General features: G+C 47.1%; 1 protein-coding gene across 3 annotated transcripts in view; it reads right to left on the bottom strand.

Moving 5' to 3' along the window:
* Positions 1-15,237: 15,237 nt before the first annotated feature.
* mcoln2 (mucolipin TRP cation channel 2) overlaps positions 15,238-17,370 on the bottom strand; it is a 73,184-nt gene continuing 71,051 nt past the window's right edge. For all 3 annotated transcript variants that reach the window (XM_064990563.1, XM_064990564.1, XM_064990562.1), the window contains one exon: positions 15,238-16,435. In XM_064990563.1, coding sequence (XP_064846635.1) covers positions 16,399-16,435 — 37 coding nt within the window. In that variant the 3' untranslated portion in view covers positions 15,238-16,398. The remainder of the gene's footprint in view (positions 16,436-17,370) is intronic.

Genomic DNA, 17,370 nt, shown 5'->3' on the forward strand with positions numbered 1-17,370 from the left:
GAGTTGCTGTGGAGTGTGCAGTGCTGTTGACCGGGGTAGGGGTAGCCAGGTGGAAAGCATGGCCAGCTGTAGAAAAATGCTTCTTGAAATTCTCAATAATAGTGGATTTATTGGTGGTGGCAGAGTTTCCAATACTCAGTGCAGTGGGCAGCTGGGAGGAGGTGTTCTTATTCTCCATGGACTTTATGGTGTCCCAGAAATGTTTTGAGTTTGTGTTGCAGGATGCAAATTTCTGCTTGAAAAAGCTAGCCTTGGCTTTTGTAACTGCCTGTGTATATTGGCTTCTAACTTCCCTGAAAAGTTGCATATCACGGGGGCTGTTCGATGCTAATGTAGAACGCCATAGGATGTTTTTGTGTTGGTTAAGGGCAGTCAGGTCTGGAGAGAACCAAGGGCTATACCTGTTCCTGGGTCTAAATTTCTTGAATGGGGCATGCTTATTTAAGATGGTGAGGAAGGCATGTTTTTTTAAATAACCAGGTATCCTCTACAGACGGGATGAGATGAATATCCTTCCAGGATACCCGGGCCAGGTCGATTAGAAAGGCCTGCTGGCTGAAGTGTTTCAGGGAGCGTTTGACAGTGACAATGCAGTTGGATTAACAAGAAGGTAAGCTTTTAAATGATATAAGACACTTGTATGTTCATGAATGTTTAATATTACAAATATTTATTTAAATTGCGCGCACTGCAATTTCACCAGATGTTGTCGGAACACCTAGCGGAACACCTAGCCCTATTAAGGAAAGAAATAGCACAAATTACCTTTAGAAGCACACATGTTACTTGAAATGCATTATATGTGACTACCTCATGAAGCTGGTTGAGAGAATGCCAACAGTGTGCAAAGCTGTCATCAAAGTCAAGGGGGGGTATTTGAAGAATCTCAAATATAAAATATATTTTGATTTGTTTAACCATTTTTTGGTTACTACATGATTCCATATGTGTTATTTCATAGTTTCGATGTCTTCACTATTATTCTACAATGTAGAAAATAGTAAAACATTTAGAAAAATCATTGAATGATTGTTCTAAAACCTTTGACCGGTAGTATACATTGTATTTTTTGCACATTACCAAACTTTAACAACAAGAGAAATTAAGAGACAGAATCATCACAACATTCTTTCCATTTTGTTAGGATGAAACAGTCAGAGGTCACCAACCACAACAAGCTTCAGCGTGTAAATCAGCTAGAAAGATGTTTCGGCATCGAGTAATTGTCTCTAGCTCCCTCCCAGTTAGGGGGAGTGATGGAGCTCATCACAATTTGACCCAAGTTAAACAATTTAAAGGCAATGCTACCAAATACTAACTGAGTGTATGTAAACCTCTGACCCACTGGGAATGTGATGAAAGAAATGAAAGCTGAAATAAATCACTCTACTATTATTCTGACATTTCACATTCTGAAAATAAAGTGGTGATCCTAACTGACCCTGGACAGGGAATTTTTACTGGGATTAAATGTCAGAGTTTAAATGTATTTGGCTAAGGAGTATGTAAACTTCCGACCTCAACTGTATATAAATTGTTAGTCACAAAATATGATGTCTCTAGCTGGATCGATCTATGAGTAATTATGAAATTCTCTCCTATGCACATCATTGTACTGTTTGGAAAACATTTACAGTTGGTGACCAGTTAATGAGAGTCGGTTAGTCGGCAGCAAAATTGACAGACATTTGCATCCCTACATTACATCAAAAAGTTGGATTTCATAACCTAATACATCCAATAATAAGCACAGAGCTCTGTTGACATAACAGTGCAGGTTTCTCATAATAACTTGAGGATTTTACCTTTTTTGGTAGCCTTCTTCAAAGTTGTTTTCACAGCTCGCATCAATATAATTATGTTGACACGAGAAAAATGTAAAAGGCTGAAAATGAAAAGGTTGGTATACGCTCCGTGCCCTGTTGACATTTCACAGAGATATGCTTGTTGTGAGAAATCTGAAAGTACTGCACCCATTTGACCTCTACATTGTTTTATTTCCTGCGGATCTGAGAAGATGACGAGAAGATGAACCTGACAGCTGTTAATGAGTTACGGAAGAGTTATGATCTTCAACAAAGCGATTTGATCTGTAAAAAATACCTTGGGCCCAGTTTTTCAGAAGTGATCTATTTCAGCCTATACCGGCCAATGGGGAAATAGGGCTAGCGCAGGCTATATATCAGCATAAGTTTCAAAACTTGGTTTGGCCTTTTGGCATATTCAGTAACACTGTCAAACATGGTGGTGGCAGCATTATGGTTTGGGCCTGCTTTTCTTCAGCAGGGACAGGGAAGATGGTTAAAATTGATGGGAAGATGGATGGAGCCAAATACAGGACCATTCTGGAAGAAAACCTGATGGAGTCTGCAAAAGACCTGAGACTGGGACGGAGATTTGTCTTCCAACAAGACAATGATCCAAAACATAAAGCAAAATCTACAATGGAATGGTTCAAAACTAAACATATCCAGGTGTTAGAATGGCCAAGTCAAAGTCCAGACCTGAATCCAATCGAGAATCTGTGGAAAGAACTGAAAACTGCTGTTCACAAATGCTCTCCATCCAACCTCACTGAGCTCAAGCTGTTTTGCAAGGAGGAATGGGAAAAAATTTCAGTCTCTCGATGTGCAAAACTGATAGAGACATACCCCAAGCAACTTACAGCTGTAATCGCAGCAAAAGGTGGCGCTACAAAGTATTAACTTAAGGGGGCTGAATAATTTTGCACGCCCAGCATGCTTCATTTTAATGGATGGATATTTGAAGTTTAGGTGGCTAATGAGCACCGAGACGTTCTCTCTACATGTCCTTCATAACATTAAGTTAGAAAACGATTTGCTAGTGGATAGTCTAACTCGTCGACACGTTTCATCTAGCTAAGCTACCTAGCTTGAAGACATGGTAACTATGCGTGGTAAACCTAGTTATGAAGTTATCCCATCAATCCAATCAAAGTTATCGGGCATAAGAGGTTGACTTATCCGTGGACAATGACAATGAGCCTTCTTGGGAGGCCACTTCTACCATAGATAGAACAATGAGCCAGATATTTTACCGGATGTATAAATGTGAAGCATCCAGTTAGTGTTTCCACTCACTACCAAATATGGTGATGAAAGGAAGCCCAGTTGTCAGCAGTGAAGATCGATCTCATTTTCTCATCGATGAAACATTTGATCGCCATACAGTTTTGTTTCCAAAACTAGAATCTGTAACAAAACAGTGTGGTCTGTATTTGCCAAAGTTTCCAAAAATTACGTTGTTTATGTCACGAATCCCGCCAAAGATGGTGCCTCTTCCTGTTCGGGCGGCGCTCAGGCGGTCGTCGTCGCCTGCCTACTAGCAGACACCGACCCCCTTTTCTGTTTCAGTTAGATTTGTCTGATTAGTTTCACCTGTTTCTTGTTTGGGTTTTGTTTTGGGCTTTTTAAACCCGGTAGGCCCGCCGGCTTTTGTGCGGGCTTGTTTTACTGTTCATGGTGTTTGGATTATTGTGGATTCCGTTTTTCCGGACAGTTTCGTCCTGTTTGTTGGACTGGGTATTTATGTGCCCTTGTGTGTGGCGTGACCGTTACTCTGTTCTTGGAATAAAGATCCACGTTTTGAACTACCCTGCTCTCTGCACCTGACTCCTCCACCCACTACTCCTAGAAACCTTTACAGAAGCCCGCACGAAACCATGGAGTCAGCAAGAGCAGCAACCACCCCTCTTCCATCGATGGAGGAGAGATTCTTCCATCACACAGCCATCCTCCATCGGATCGGTTCGGCGAGTGAGGATGCAGCGATGGGAGAGGAGTGGTCTCCCGACATCCACCCCAGCTCCCCTCCTGAGGGCCGAGTGGCGGGTGAGCGACTGTTTCACCTCAGACAGGAGACGAGGAACGCGCAAGACTTCGCCTTCGAGTTCCGGACATTGGCCGCTGGTGCGGGATGGAATGACAGGGCCCGGTGCAGGCTCCGGGAGGACGTCCGCAGGAAGCTAGCTTGTCGGGACCCCACCCTCGACGAGCTCATAGACTTGTTGATCCGGTTGGACAACCTGCTAGCCGCCTGCGGGCGTTCAGAAGGGGTCCTGTCAGTTCCACCTCCCAGCCCTCCTGCTCCAACTCCGATGGAGTTGGGAGGGGCTGCATCGAGGGGGACAGGAGGAGGAGGCTCCTCCTACACCTACTGCGAGCGGAGAGGACACACTTCAGACCGGTGCTGGAGGAGTCCGTCTGTGAGTCGAGATGGCAGGCGGAACACTTCTCGGCCACCTCAGGTGAGTAAGCACCAAACTCAACCAGAGCTCCCTGTTGGTCACGTTTTTTTTTCTTCCCCCCTGTGTTTTTTCCCCCTCTCCAGCATAAGGCGTTAGTCGATTCAGGCGCAGCTGGGAGTTCTATGGATCGCTGACTCGCCCGTAGGTTGGGAATTCCGTTGGTGCTGATAGACCCACCCTTCCCCGTGCACTCCTTAGATAGCGCACTCCTTAGATAGCCGACCGTTAGGGTCAGGGCTGGTTAGGGAGGCCACGGTTCCGCTGGCCATGGTAAAGCAGGGGGATCATAGGGAGCGGATCCGTTTCTTCCTTATTGATTCACCTGCGTTTCCAGTGGTGCTGGGGGTTCCCTGGCTGGCTAGTCACAATCCCCTCATTTCCTGGAGACAGGGGGCTCTTCAGGGGTGGTCAGAGGAGTGTTCAGGTAGCTGTATAGGAGTTTCCATCGGTGCCACGTCGGTGGAGAGTCCAGACCAGGTTTCCACTGTGCGCATTCCCTCAGAATATGCCGATTTGGCTATTGCTTTTTGTAAAAAAAGGCGACCAAATTACCTCCCCATCGACAGGGGATTGCGTGATAAACCTCCAGGAGAACGCTGCACTTCCCAAAAGTCACGTGTACCCATTGTCACAGGAGGAGACGTTGGCTATGGAGACATATGTCACAGAATTTCTGAGGCAGGGGTACATTCAGCCCTCTATGTCACCAGTCTCCTCGAGCTTCTTTTTTGTGAAAAAAAGGAGTGAGGTCTGCGTCCGTGCATTGATTATTGAGGTTTCAATTCGATCAAAGTGGGGTTTAGTTATCCGCTACCTCTCATCGCTACGGCAGTGGAATCATTCCACGGAGCGAGTTCTTTCACGAAACTGGACCTCAGGAGCGCGTATAATCTGGTGCGAATTTGGGATGGAGACGAGTGGAAAACCTCGTTTAGTACCACATCAGGCCACTATGAGTACCTCGTCATGCCGTATGGGTTAAAGAATGCTCCAGCCATCTTTCGATCCTTTGTAGATGAGATTCTCCTGCACCGGCAGGGTGTGGTGGTGTACATTGATGACATCTTGATCTATTCTGCCACACGCGCCACGCATGTCTCCCTGCTGTGCAAGGTACTTGGGCGACTGCTGGAGCATGACCTATACGTCAAGGCTGAGAAATGTGTGTTCTCCAAACGAGCCATTTCCTTCCTGGGTTATCGCATTTCCACCTCGGAAATGGTGATGTAGTGTGACCGCGTTAACGCCGTGCGTAATTGGCCGACTCCGACCACGGTAAAGGAGGTGCAGCGGTTTTTAGGATTTGCCAATTACTACCGGAAGTTTATCTGGGGTTTTGGCCAAGTGGCAGATCCTATTACCTCATAGCTGAAGGGGGGGCCGGTGCGTTTACGGTGGTCGGCCGAGGCGGACAGAGTTTTCAACCGGTTGAAGGCGCTGTTTACTGACGCGCCCGTGTTGGCGCATCCGGACCCCTCGTTAGCGTTCATAGTGGAGTTGGATGCGTCCGAGGCTGGGGTTGTAGCCGTGCTATCACAGCGCTCGGGCACACCACCGAAGCTCCGCCTCTGCGCTTTCTTTTCGAAGAAGCTGGGTCCGGCGGAGCGGAACTATGATGTGGGGGACCGGGAATTACTAGCTATGGTAAAAGCCCTGAAGGTGTGGAGACACAGGCTTGAGGGGCCTAAGCACCCTTTCCTCATCTGGACTGACCACCGCAATCTGGAATATATCTGGGCGGTGAGGAGACTGAATCCTTGTCAAGCTAGGTGGGCCATGTTCTTTACCCGATTCAGATTCACGGTCTCTTATAGGCCAGGTTCCCTCAACACAAAGCCGACGCGCTGTCCCATCTCTATGATACTGAGGACCGGTCCATCGATCATACTCCCATCCTTCCAGCTTCTAGGCTGGTGGCTCCGGTGGTATGGGAGGTGGACGCGGATATCGAGCAGGCATTGCGGTTGGAACCTTTGCCTTCACAGTGTCCTACCGGTCTCAGGTACATGCCGCTTGGTGTCCGTGATCAATTGATTCGGTGGGCTCACACACTACTCTCTTCAGGTCATCCGGGGATTGTGAGGACAGTGCGGGGTCTTAGGGGGAAATACTGGTGGCCCACCTTAGCCAAGGACGTGAGGCTTTATGTCTCCTCCTGTTCGGTGTGCGCCCAGAGTAAGGCTCCTAGGCACCTGCCTAGAGGGAAACTACAGCCCCTCCCGGTTCCACAATGGCCCTGGTCTCCTCTTTTGGTGGACTTTCTTACTGATCTTCCCCCGTCTCAGGGGAACAGTACCATTCTGGTCGAGTCCTGCCGTCTCCTCCCATTGCCTGGTCTCCCTACGGCCCTACAGACTGTGGAGGCTCTATTTACCCACGTCTTCTGGCACTACGGGGTGCCGGAGGACATCGTATCTGATCGAGGTCCCCAGTTCACGTCCTGAGCTTGGAGGGCGTTTATGGAACACCCGAGAGTAATGGGCAGGAGAGTGAACCAGGAAGTGGGTAGGTTTCTGTGGTCGTATTGACAGGATCGGCCAGGAGAATGGGCGAGGTACGTCCCATGGGCAGAGTTGGCGCAGAACTCACTCTGTCACTCCTCCACGAACATGTCGCCATTCCAATGCGTGCTGGGCTACCAGCCGGTCCTGGCTCCGTGGCATCAGAGTCAGGCCGAAGCTCCTAGGGAGACAGCGCTCTAGGGAGACCTGGAGGGCAGTCCAGGACTCTCTCAAGCAGGCCTGGTGGACGGCAGAAGAAGAGCACTGACCGCCACTGCAGTGAGGCCCCTGTGTTCGCATCAGGGGACAGGGTCTGGCTCTCGACCCGAAACCTGCCCCTCCGCCTTCCCTGCCGGAAGCTGGGGCTGCAGTGTGTGGGGCCATTTTTTTATTTTTTTATTTTTTACCTTAATTTTACTAGGCAAGTCAATGACGGCCTAGGAACAGTGGGTTAACTGCCTGTTCAGGGGCAGAACGACAGATTTTGTACCTTGTCAGCTCGGGGATTTGAACTTGCAACCTTTCGGTTACTAGTCCAATGCTCTAACCACTAGGCTACACTGCCGCCCCAATTTAAAGTTCTAAGGAGGATAAACGAGGTGTGTTATAGATTACAACTCCCCTCTTACTATCGCATTAACCCCTCGTTTCATGTGTGTCTCCTCAGGCCTGTGGTAGCTGGTCCCCTACAAGAAGGTGAGGTTCCTGAGGTCCCTTCGCCCCCTCTGGACATGGTGTTTTTCTGTTCATGGTGTGTGGATTATTGTGGATTCTGTTTTTCCGGACAGTTTCGTCCTGTTTGTTGGACTGGGTATTTATGCGCCCTTGTGTGTGGCGTGACCATTACTATGTTCTTGGAATAAAGATCCGCATTTTGAACTACCCTGCTCTCTGACTCCTCCACCCACTACTCCGAGAGGCCTTTACAGTTTAGAAGGCGTGCAAGGGGCAAATTGAATTATTGTACACATGCACTTCAGAATTGTATTAGTCACATGCGCCATATACAACAGGTTTCAATTTACAGTGAAATACTTACTTTTCCTTCACTTGCCCTAACAAACAATGCAGTTTAAAAAATATGAATAAGAAATAAAAGTAACAAGTAGTTCCTCTTGGAACTCCCTCTTCCGGATCCGGGAGAATTGTCATCAACTGACACTAATTAGCATAACGCAACGGACAAAAAATATTACTAGAAAATATTCATATTCATGAAATCACAAGTGAAATATATTGAAACACAGCATAGCCTTTTGTTAATCACCCTGTCACCTCAGATTTTGAAATTGTACTTTACAGCCAAAGCAAGACAAGCATTTGTGCAAGTTTATCGATAGCCTAGCATAGCATTATGCTTAGCTAGCAGCAGCCAACCTGATCACGAAAATCAGAGAAGCAATCAAATTAAATAGTTTACCTTTGATGAGCTTTGGATGTTTTCACTCACGAGACTACCCAGTTAGATAGCAAATGTTCCTTTTTCCCAAAAATATTATTTTTGTAGCCGAAATAACGTTAGTTCTTCACGTTTGGCTGAGAATTCCACAGAAAATTGAGGTCACGACAACGCGGAAAAATATTCCAAATTAGCTCCATAAAATCGACAGAAACATGGCAAACGTTGTTTATAATCAATCCTCAAGGTGTTTTTCCAAATATCTATTCGATAATATATAAACCGGGACAGCTGTATTTTCAGTAAGACCGGGAGGAAAAATAGCTACCTCTGTCTATTACGCAAGAATTACTCTGAGAGCCCTCAGCCGGACACTTACGCAATGTAGTCGTTTACGCTCATTCTTCAACATAAAGGCGTGAAACTACGTCAAAATGCTGTAGACACCTTGGGGAATACGTGGAAAAAGGAATTTGGTTGATAGCCCATTCACTGCTCAATAGGGACACATCGGGACGTAGAGCTTTCAAAACATGAGTCACTTCCTGATTGGATTTTTCTCAGGCTTTCGCCTGCAATATCAGTTCTGTTATACTCAGACAATATTTTTACAGTTTAGGAAACTTTAGAGTGTTTTCTATCCTTATATGCATATTCTAGCATCTTGTTCTGACAAAATAGCCTGTTTACTATGGGAACGTTATTTTTCCCAAAATGAAAATAGTGCCCCCTAGTTTCAAGAGTTAAGAAAGAGCAGCAGTAAAATACCACCAAGACTATATACAGAAGGACCGGTACAGAGCCAATGTGTGGGGTGGGTGGGTTAATGCAAATAGTTTGGGTAGCCATTTGTTTGGATGTTCAGGAGTCTTATGGCTTGGGGGTAGAAGCTGTTTAGAGGTCTCTTGGACCTAGACTTGGTGCTCCGGTACTGCTTGCCTGCAAGGGTGGTGTTATGAACTAGAGTGAAGACCCAAAAGCGGTTTTGACAGAAAACAGAGTTCTTTAATGAAAATACAGGAATGGCATAAATCCTCTTCCAACGTTGTCAGCGGAACAAAAAGAACGTTAGTATAGTGCAGGATGCTCCTGGCAGGCAGACTCCGACAGGACAGGACAAGGTGGAAGCAAACGAGACGACAGCTAGCTTCTGGCATCAAAAAACACAAACAAGAATCAGACACTGAAAGTAGCAGGAACAGAGAAAGAAATAGAGACCTAATCAGAGGGGGAAGAGAGAACAGGTGTGAAGAGTGAAAGAGCTAGTTAGGGCAGATGTAGAACAGCTGAGGAATGAGAGACAGAGAAGGTAACCTAAAAAGACCAGCAGAGAGAGAGAATGAAGAGAAAGGACAGGAACAGACATAACAAGACATGACAGTACCCCCACTCACCGAGCGCCTCCTGGCGCACTCGAGGAGGAAACCTGGCGGCAACGGAGGAAATCATCGATCAGCGAACGGTCCAGCACGTCCCGAGAGGGAACCCAACTCCTCTCCTCAGGACCGTACCCCTCCCAATCCACTAGGTACTGATGACCACGGCCCCGAGGGCGCATGTCCAAAATCTTACGAACCCTGTAGATGGGTGCGCCCTCGACAAGGATGGGGGGGACAATGCGGGGGCGCGAAGAACGGGCTTAACACAGGAGACATGGAAGACCGGGTGAACGAAAGATAAAACTGCGACAGGATTAATGACCTGGGAAATACGGAACGGACCAATGAACCGCGGGGCCAACTTGCTCTTAAGGGGAAGGTTCTGAGTGGAGAGCCATACTCTCTGACCGCAACAATATCTAGGACTCTTGGTCCTACGCTTATTAGCGGCCCTCAGAATTACGGCAAAGTGCCGACCTGACCCCCTTCCAGGTGCGCTGCTGGACAAAAGCCTGAGCGGAGGGGACGCAGGACTCGGCGAGCTGAGATGAGAACAGCGGAGGCTGGTACCCGAGGCTACACTGAAAAGGGGATAGACCGGTAGCAGACGAGGGAAGCGAGTTGTGGGCGTACTCTGCCCAGGGGAGCTGTTCTGACCAAGACGCAGGGTTACGAAAAGAAAGACTGCGTAAAATGCGACCAACAGTCTGATTGGCCCGTTCGGCTTGATTAGACTGGGGATGAAAGCCGGACGAAGACTGAAAGCCCCAATCAAACGGCAAAACTCCCTCCAAAATTGAGAAACTGCGGGCCTCTGTCGGAAACGAGTCAGACGGAAGGCCATGAATTCGGAAAACATTCTCGATAATGATCTGAGCCGTCTCCTTAAGAAGGGAGCTTATCAGAGGAATGAAATGAGCCGCCTTAGAGAATCTATCGACAACCGTAAGAATAACTGTCTTCCCCGCTGATGAAGGCAGTCCGGTGATAAAATCTAAAGCGATGTGAGACCACGGTCGAGAGGGAATGGGAAGAGACGGCCGGCAGGAGGAGAGTTCCCAGATTTAGTCTGCAGACCGAACAAGCGGCGACAAATCGACGCGTCACGTTCCCGAGTGGGCCACCAGAAACGCTGGCGAATGGAAAATCAGCGTACCCGAACGCCGGGGTGGCCGGCTAACTTGGCAGAGTGGGCCCACTGAAGAACGGCCGGATTAGTAGGAACGGGAACGAACAGAAGGTTCCTAGGACAAGCTCGATGTGAGCAGTGCTTGCTTTACCTGCCTCTCAATTCCCCAGACAGTCAACCCGACAACACGCCCCTCAGGGAGAATCCCATCGGGGTCGGTGGAGACCTCAGAAGAACTAAAGAGAATAAAGCATCAGGTTTGGTGTTTTTTGAGCCCGGACGATAAGAAATAACAAACTCGAAACGAGCGAAAAACAGAGCCCAACGAGCCTGACGCGCATTAAGTCGTTTGGCTGAACGGATGTACTCAAGGTTCCTATGGTCAGTCCAAACGACAAAAGGAACGGTAACCACTGTCGCCATTCGCCTAGGGCTAAGCGGATGGCGAGCAGTTCGCGATTACCAACATCATAGTTACGTTCTGACGGCGATAAGCGATGAGAGAAAAACGCGCAAGGATGGACCTTGCCGTCAGAGAGAGAGCGCTGAGAAAGAATGGCTCCCACGCCCACCTCTGACGCGTCAACCTCAACAACAAACTGTCTAGAGATGTCAGGTGTAACAAGAATAGGTGCGGATGTAAAACGATTCTTAAGAAGATCAAAAGCTCCCTGGGCGGAAACGGACCACTTAAAGCACGTCTTAACAGAAGTAAGGGCTGTGAGAGGAGCTGCCACCTGACCGAAATTACGGATGAAACGACGGTAGAAATTAGCGAAGCCCAGAAAGCGCTGCAGCTCGACGCGTGACTTAGGAACGGGCCAATCAATGACAGCCTGGACCTTAGCGGGATCCATCTTAATGCCCTCAGCGGAAATAACGGAACCGAGAAAAGGGACAGAGGCGGCATGAAAAGTGCACTTCTCAGCCTTCACATAAAGACAGTTCTCCAAAAGGCGCTGGAGGACGCGTCGCACGTGCTGAACATGAATCGAGAGAGACGGTGAAAAAATCAGGATATCGTCCATGTAAACGAAAACAAAAATGTTCAGCATGTCTCTCAGGACGTCGTTAACTAGTGCCTGAAAGACAGCTGGAGCGTTAACGAGGCCGAAAGGAAGAACCCGGTATTCAAAGTGCCCTAACGGAGTGTTAAACGCCGTCTTCCACTCGTCCCCCTCCCTGATGCGCACGAGATGGTAGGCGTTACGAAGGTCCAATTTGGTGAAAAACCTGGCTCCCTGCAGGATCTCGAAGGCTGAAGACATAAGAGGAAGCGGATAACGATTCTTAACTGTTATGTCATTCAGCCCTCGATAATCCACGCATGGGCGCAGGGACCCGTCCTTCTTCTGAACAAAAAAAAACCCCGCTCCGGCGGGGGAGGAGGAGGAGACTATGGTACCGGCGTCGAGCGAAACCGACAAATAATCCTCGAGAGCCTTACGTTCGGGAGCCGACAGAGAGTATAATCTACCCCGGGGGAGTAGTTCCCGGAAGGAGATCAATACTACAGTCATACGACCGGTGTGGAGGGAGAGAAGTGGCCTTGGAACGACTGAACACCGTGCGCAGATCGTGATACTCCTCCGGCACCCCTGTCAAATCGCCAGGCTCCTCCTGTGAAGAAGAGACAGAGGAAACAGGAGGGATAGCAGACATTAAACAGGTTACATGACAAGAAACATTCCAGGATAGGATAGTATTACTAGACCAATTAATAGAAGGGTTATGGCGCACTAGCCAGGGATGACCCAAAACAACAGGTGTAAAAGGTGAACGAAAAATTAAAAAAGAAATGGTTTCGCTATGATTACCAGAGACAGTGAGGGTTAAAGGCAGCGTCTCACGCTGAATCTTGGGGAGAGAACTACCATCTAAAGCGAACAAGGCCCTGGGCTCCCCTAACTGTCTGAGAGGAATGTCATGTTCCCGAGCCCAGGTCTCGTCCATAAAACAGCCCTCCGCCCCAGAGTCTATCAAGGCACTGCAGGAAGCAGATGAACCGGGCCAGCGGAGATGGACCGGAAAGGTAGTGCGTGATCCAGAAGGAGAGGCCTGAGTAGTTGCGCTCACCAGTAGCCCTCCTCTTACTGATGAGCTCTGGCTTTTACTGGACATGAGGTGACAAAATGACCAGCGGAGCCACAGTAGAGACAGAGGCGATTGGTGATTCTCCGTTCCCTCTCCTTGGCCGAGATGCGAATACCCCCCAGCTGCATAGGCTCAGCATCCGAGCCGGCGGAGGAGGGTGGCAGTGATGCGGCAGGTGGCAGTGATGTGGAGAGGGAGCAACGGAGAACGTGAGCTCCTTTCCACGAGCTCGGCGACGAAGATCAAACCGTCGCTCTATGCGAATAGCGATATTAAGGAGTCCAGACTGGAAGGAACCTCCCGGGAGAGGATCTCATCCTTAACCTCGACGTGGAGACCCTCCAGAAAACGAGCGAGCAAAGCCGGCTCGTTCCAGTCACTAGAGGCAGCGAGAGTGCGAAACTCAATAGAATAATCCGTTATGGATCTATTCCCCTGACATAGGGAAGACAGGGCCCTGGAAGCCTCCTCGCCAAAAACAGAACGGTCAAAAACCCGTATCATCTCCTCCTTAAAGTCCTGATACTGGTTAATACACTCAGCCCTCGCCTCCCAGACTGCCGTGCCCCACTCACGCGCCCGTCCGAAGGAGAGAAATGACGTAGGCGATGCGGGCTGCGCTCCTGGAGTAAGTGTTGGGCTGGAGAGAGAACACCACATCACACTGAGTGAGGAATGAGCGGCACTCAGTGGGCTCCCCAGAGTAACACGGCGGGTTGTTGATCCTGGGCTCCGGAGACTCGGAAACCCTGGAAGTGGGCGGTGGATCGAGGTGGAGTTGGTGAACCTGTCTTGTGAGGTCGGAGACTTGGACGGCCAGGGTCTCAACGGCATGTTGAGCAGCAGACAATTCCTCCTCGTGTCTGACTAGCATCGCTCCCTGGATCTCGACGGCGGAGTGAAAAGGGTCCGGAGCCGCTGGGTCCATTCTTGGTCTGATTCTTCTGTTATGAACTAGAGTGAAGACCCAAAAGCGGTTTTGACAGAAAACAGAGTTCTTTAATGAAAATACAGGAATGGCATAAATCCTCTTCCAACGTTGTCAGCGGAACAAAAAGAACGTTAGTATAGTGCAGGATGCTCCTGGCAGGCAGACTCCGACAAGACAGGACAAGGTGGAAGCAAACGAGACGACAGCTAGCTTCTGGCATCAAAAAACACAAACAAGAATCAGACACTGAAAGTAGCAGGAACAGAGAAAGAAATAGAGACCTAATCAGAGGGGGAAGAGAGAACAGGTGTGAAGAGTGAAAGAGCTAGTTAGGGCAGATGTAGAACAGCTGAGGAATGAGAGACAGTGAAGGTAACCTAAAAAGACCAGCAGAGAGAGAGAATGAAGAGAAAGGACAGGAACAGACATAACAAGACATGACAGGTGGCTGGAGTTTGACAGTTTTTAGGGCCTTCCTCTGACACCACCTGGTATAGAGGTCCTGGATGGCAGGAACCTTGGCCCCAGTGATGTACTGGGCCGGACACACTACCCTCTCTAGTTAATTTGCGGTCGGAGGCCGAGCAGTTGCCATACCAGGCATTGATGCAACCAGTCAGGATGCTCTCGGTGGTGCAGCTGTTGATCCTTTTGAGGATCTGAGGACCCATGCCAAATCTTTTCAGTCTCCTGAGGGGGAATAGGTTTTGTCGTGCCCTCGTCACGACTGTCTTGATGTGTTTGGACCATGTTAGTTTCTTGGTGATGTGAACACCAAGGAACTTGAAGCGCTCAACCAGCTTCACTACAACCCCGTCGATGAGAATGTGGGAGTGTTCGGTTCGCCTTTTCCGGTAGTCCACAATCAACTCTTGAACACGTTGAGGGAGAGGTTGTTGTCTTGGCACCACGGAAAGGTGCAAATAAATAGAATCTCACTCGCTCATACTTGGCTCTGCCCACCTCCTTGCTTGTTCTACCTACTATAATGAATTTGCTCCCCTTGGAAACGACAAGATCTGGTCTCTGTTTGCTTCTACTGTAAATCAATTGAGCACTGAAGATGGGCTTTTGCTGGCGACCTAGTCTCCCTATGAGTGACAGCACCCTGAGCCATACACGCAAAACCAGAGAAGATTAATGAATGCCTACACTAATTTCTCTGTCTGCCTCTCCACCACAGAAAGGAGAGGCTGAAACAGCTGCATTTTGGAGCTACCTTACTCAAGGGAAATGTACCAAAATGGGAATACAACGGCGTATGCTATATTAGATCAAGCATTTAAAATAGATACAATTTTATTGTTTGCTAACTGATATTTCATGTCACAACAATATATCATAAAAGAATTGCAGGAAAATTTCTTGGAGATTTTTTTTTGGGGGGGGGTCCCGTGACTAATCGCTACCATTCACAAGCACTTCTGATTACAGCCATGACACTACACTGTTATTGTAATGATGCTTCTATTAAGATGACTAAATACTGTATGCCTTTTCATTATCCCTGAATGAGGTTGGGACCCGTTACAACACATTCATGAAATACTTAGCCACAACGGATTTATTACACAGCTATGTTGTCAAAGTAAATGACTAAATAATGCATGTAACAGAATAATACATGCCACTTTATCATTGTCTCATATTCTGTCACACACTCAAGGTTCAGTTTCTGCAAATTGTCTTTTCCCTGCCGTCTTAAACCTGGGAAAGGCAGACTCACATTTGATTATCTTTACGATACAGGGAAGACATGCATGCCTGTGTGTAGAGGCAGTTCATCTTTCAATAATATTGACTTTGCAGCTTACAGGTGTCATGAGCTCTTTATTCCAAAGTTCAATTACTAAATTCAATTACTAAGTACATAGCATGAGTGGATTATGTAATTTACCTTCTTCCTTTTGCAAGTGACTGCATTACCTTTTCTATTTACTGAAAATTAATGGTGGCCTTAGACACAATGGTATTTCCAAAATGGACAAAATACCTGTATGGACAAAATAATTGACAAATGACAAAGACAAATTATTTTTAGTAGTGCATTTACAGATTTATTTTGAACATACAAATCTATGAACCACCGAAAAATAAATTACACGTGTTTCACATTGATGTTGCATACATACGAAGGGCATCAGAATCACATAGCAGACATGCTCTCCCTGTGCTTGCCTGAAATTACTTTCTGGTCCTGTAAACCTCTGAAGAATGTCCATGTGAAAATGCCTCGTGAGCTTAGTTCAACAGTCGTACACCATTAGTACCCAAAATATAAGCTAGTTTTTTTTTACGCCAATGTTTGTAAACAAAGTAAAACACTGTATAGCAACAAAACATAGTTAACTATCATTTTGATATCATGATGGTTCGTCCATTCCTCAGAGGAGGAGTGGATACTTATTGCTTTCAATATTTTCCTTCTCTTTGCTAAGAGCCACTGGCTCTGAGCCAGCAGATATCATACATGGCTTTTAGTTTAATGTTTAAAAGGCAATATAAAGAACTTTATTTGGCACTTATATTCCACATTTGCTTCCGTGGAAAGTATCCAAATTCTGCCTATTAAAACCTGCATGATCCCAAATATTATTGAACAGTATTTCCATCAGGGTTCTTTCCTGTATTTCAGAGTTCCGGGTTCCCAATTTCCAGAATCATCCTCTGCTCCCAACATTCCCAGGTGTGGCTGCTGTCAGCTGATGAGTATGATGTCATCATTGCTTGGAGCCCTGAAACAGAACAATCCAGTCATAATCCCAAACAAAAAAAAGTTGACTGTCATTCCAGAAAATATTTTACTAGCTTCAATCACCCATAGGGAAAAAACACATTTTACACGTGAACGCGTAAAGCAGGCTACCCTTACATGTTCAATGTTTTATAATTATCGACTGTCTCATTGAACAGAGGACAAGCAGTGTTTCCCTTACCAAAATTGCTTGACATAATAAGGCGAGCTCGAACCCATGGTTAATGAGCACTGTCATGTGAGGCAAGACAGATGAGCAAAAGTGTAGGATTTTGACATGAGAAAATGTGCCTTTTGAATTGTGTCTAACATTAGTAGCCTAGTCAAGGATGCATCATCATCATCATCATCATCATCATGCAATTTTGGCACTCTACTTGAGACAGACCAAGAGGAACAAAAGTCAACCTGGAATCTTGAGGTCAAATATCCCTCTGGTGGCCAAGGGCCTATTTTAAGAAATGCCATTTGTTGGTGGATATAAAGTTTTAGATCTTTGATAAGCTGATGCAGAATTTGTTCTGACAGGAAATAATCATTGTCACCTGGTGAGGTTAGCATAGGGCTAACATGTGGCAGGTTATCGGATGAGATCAACTACAATGTAGGTCCAGGTTAAACTTATTCTAATGTTCACAAGTATGGACCCTAGGTTGTCTGGTAAAACTTAAAGCTTTGTGTTTGCATTCCAAATGCCACACTATTCCATGTGTAGTGCTATGTAGGGAATAGTGTGGCATTTGGATGTAGTCCCTGAAAGTTAGAATGTAGAACATTTTGAAAAGGCTTATATGTCTTGTTAATACAATGTAAAGGAAACACTGAAGTAGTTGCCATTCATTTGCAATGCCCAACATGATGATTAGTTGTTGGCAAAGTTGTCCAGTGGAGGATGAGCTCTCCTTATAAGTGCAT

The sequence above is a fragment of the Oncorhynchus masou genome, chromosome 16, assembly GCF_036934945.1.
Source record: "Oncorhynchus masou masou isolate Uvic2021 chromosome 16, UVic_Omas_1.1, whole genome shotgun sequence".
NCBI lineage: Eukaryota > Metazoa > Chordata > Actinopteri > Salmoniformes > Salmonidae > Oncorhynchus > Oncorhynchus masou.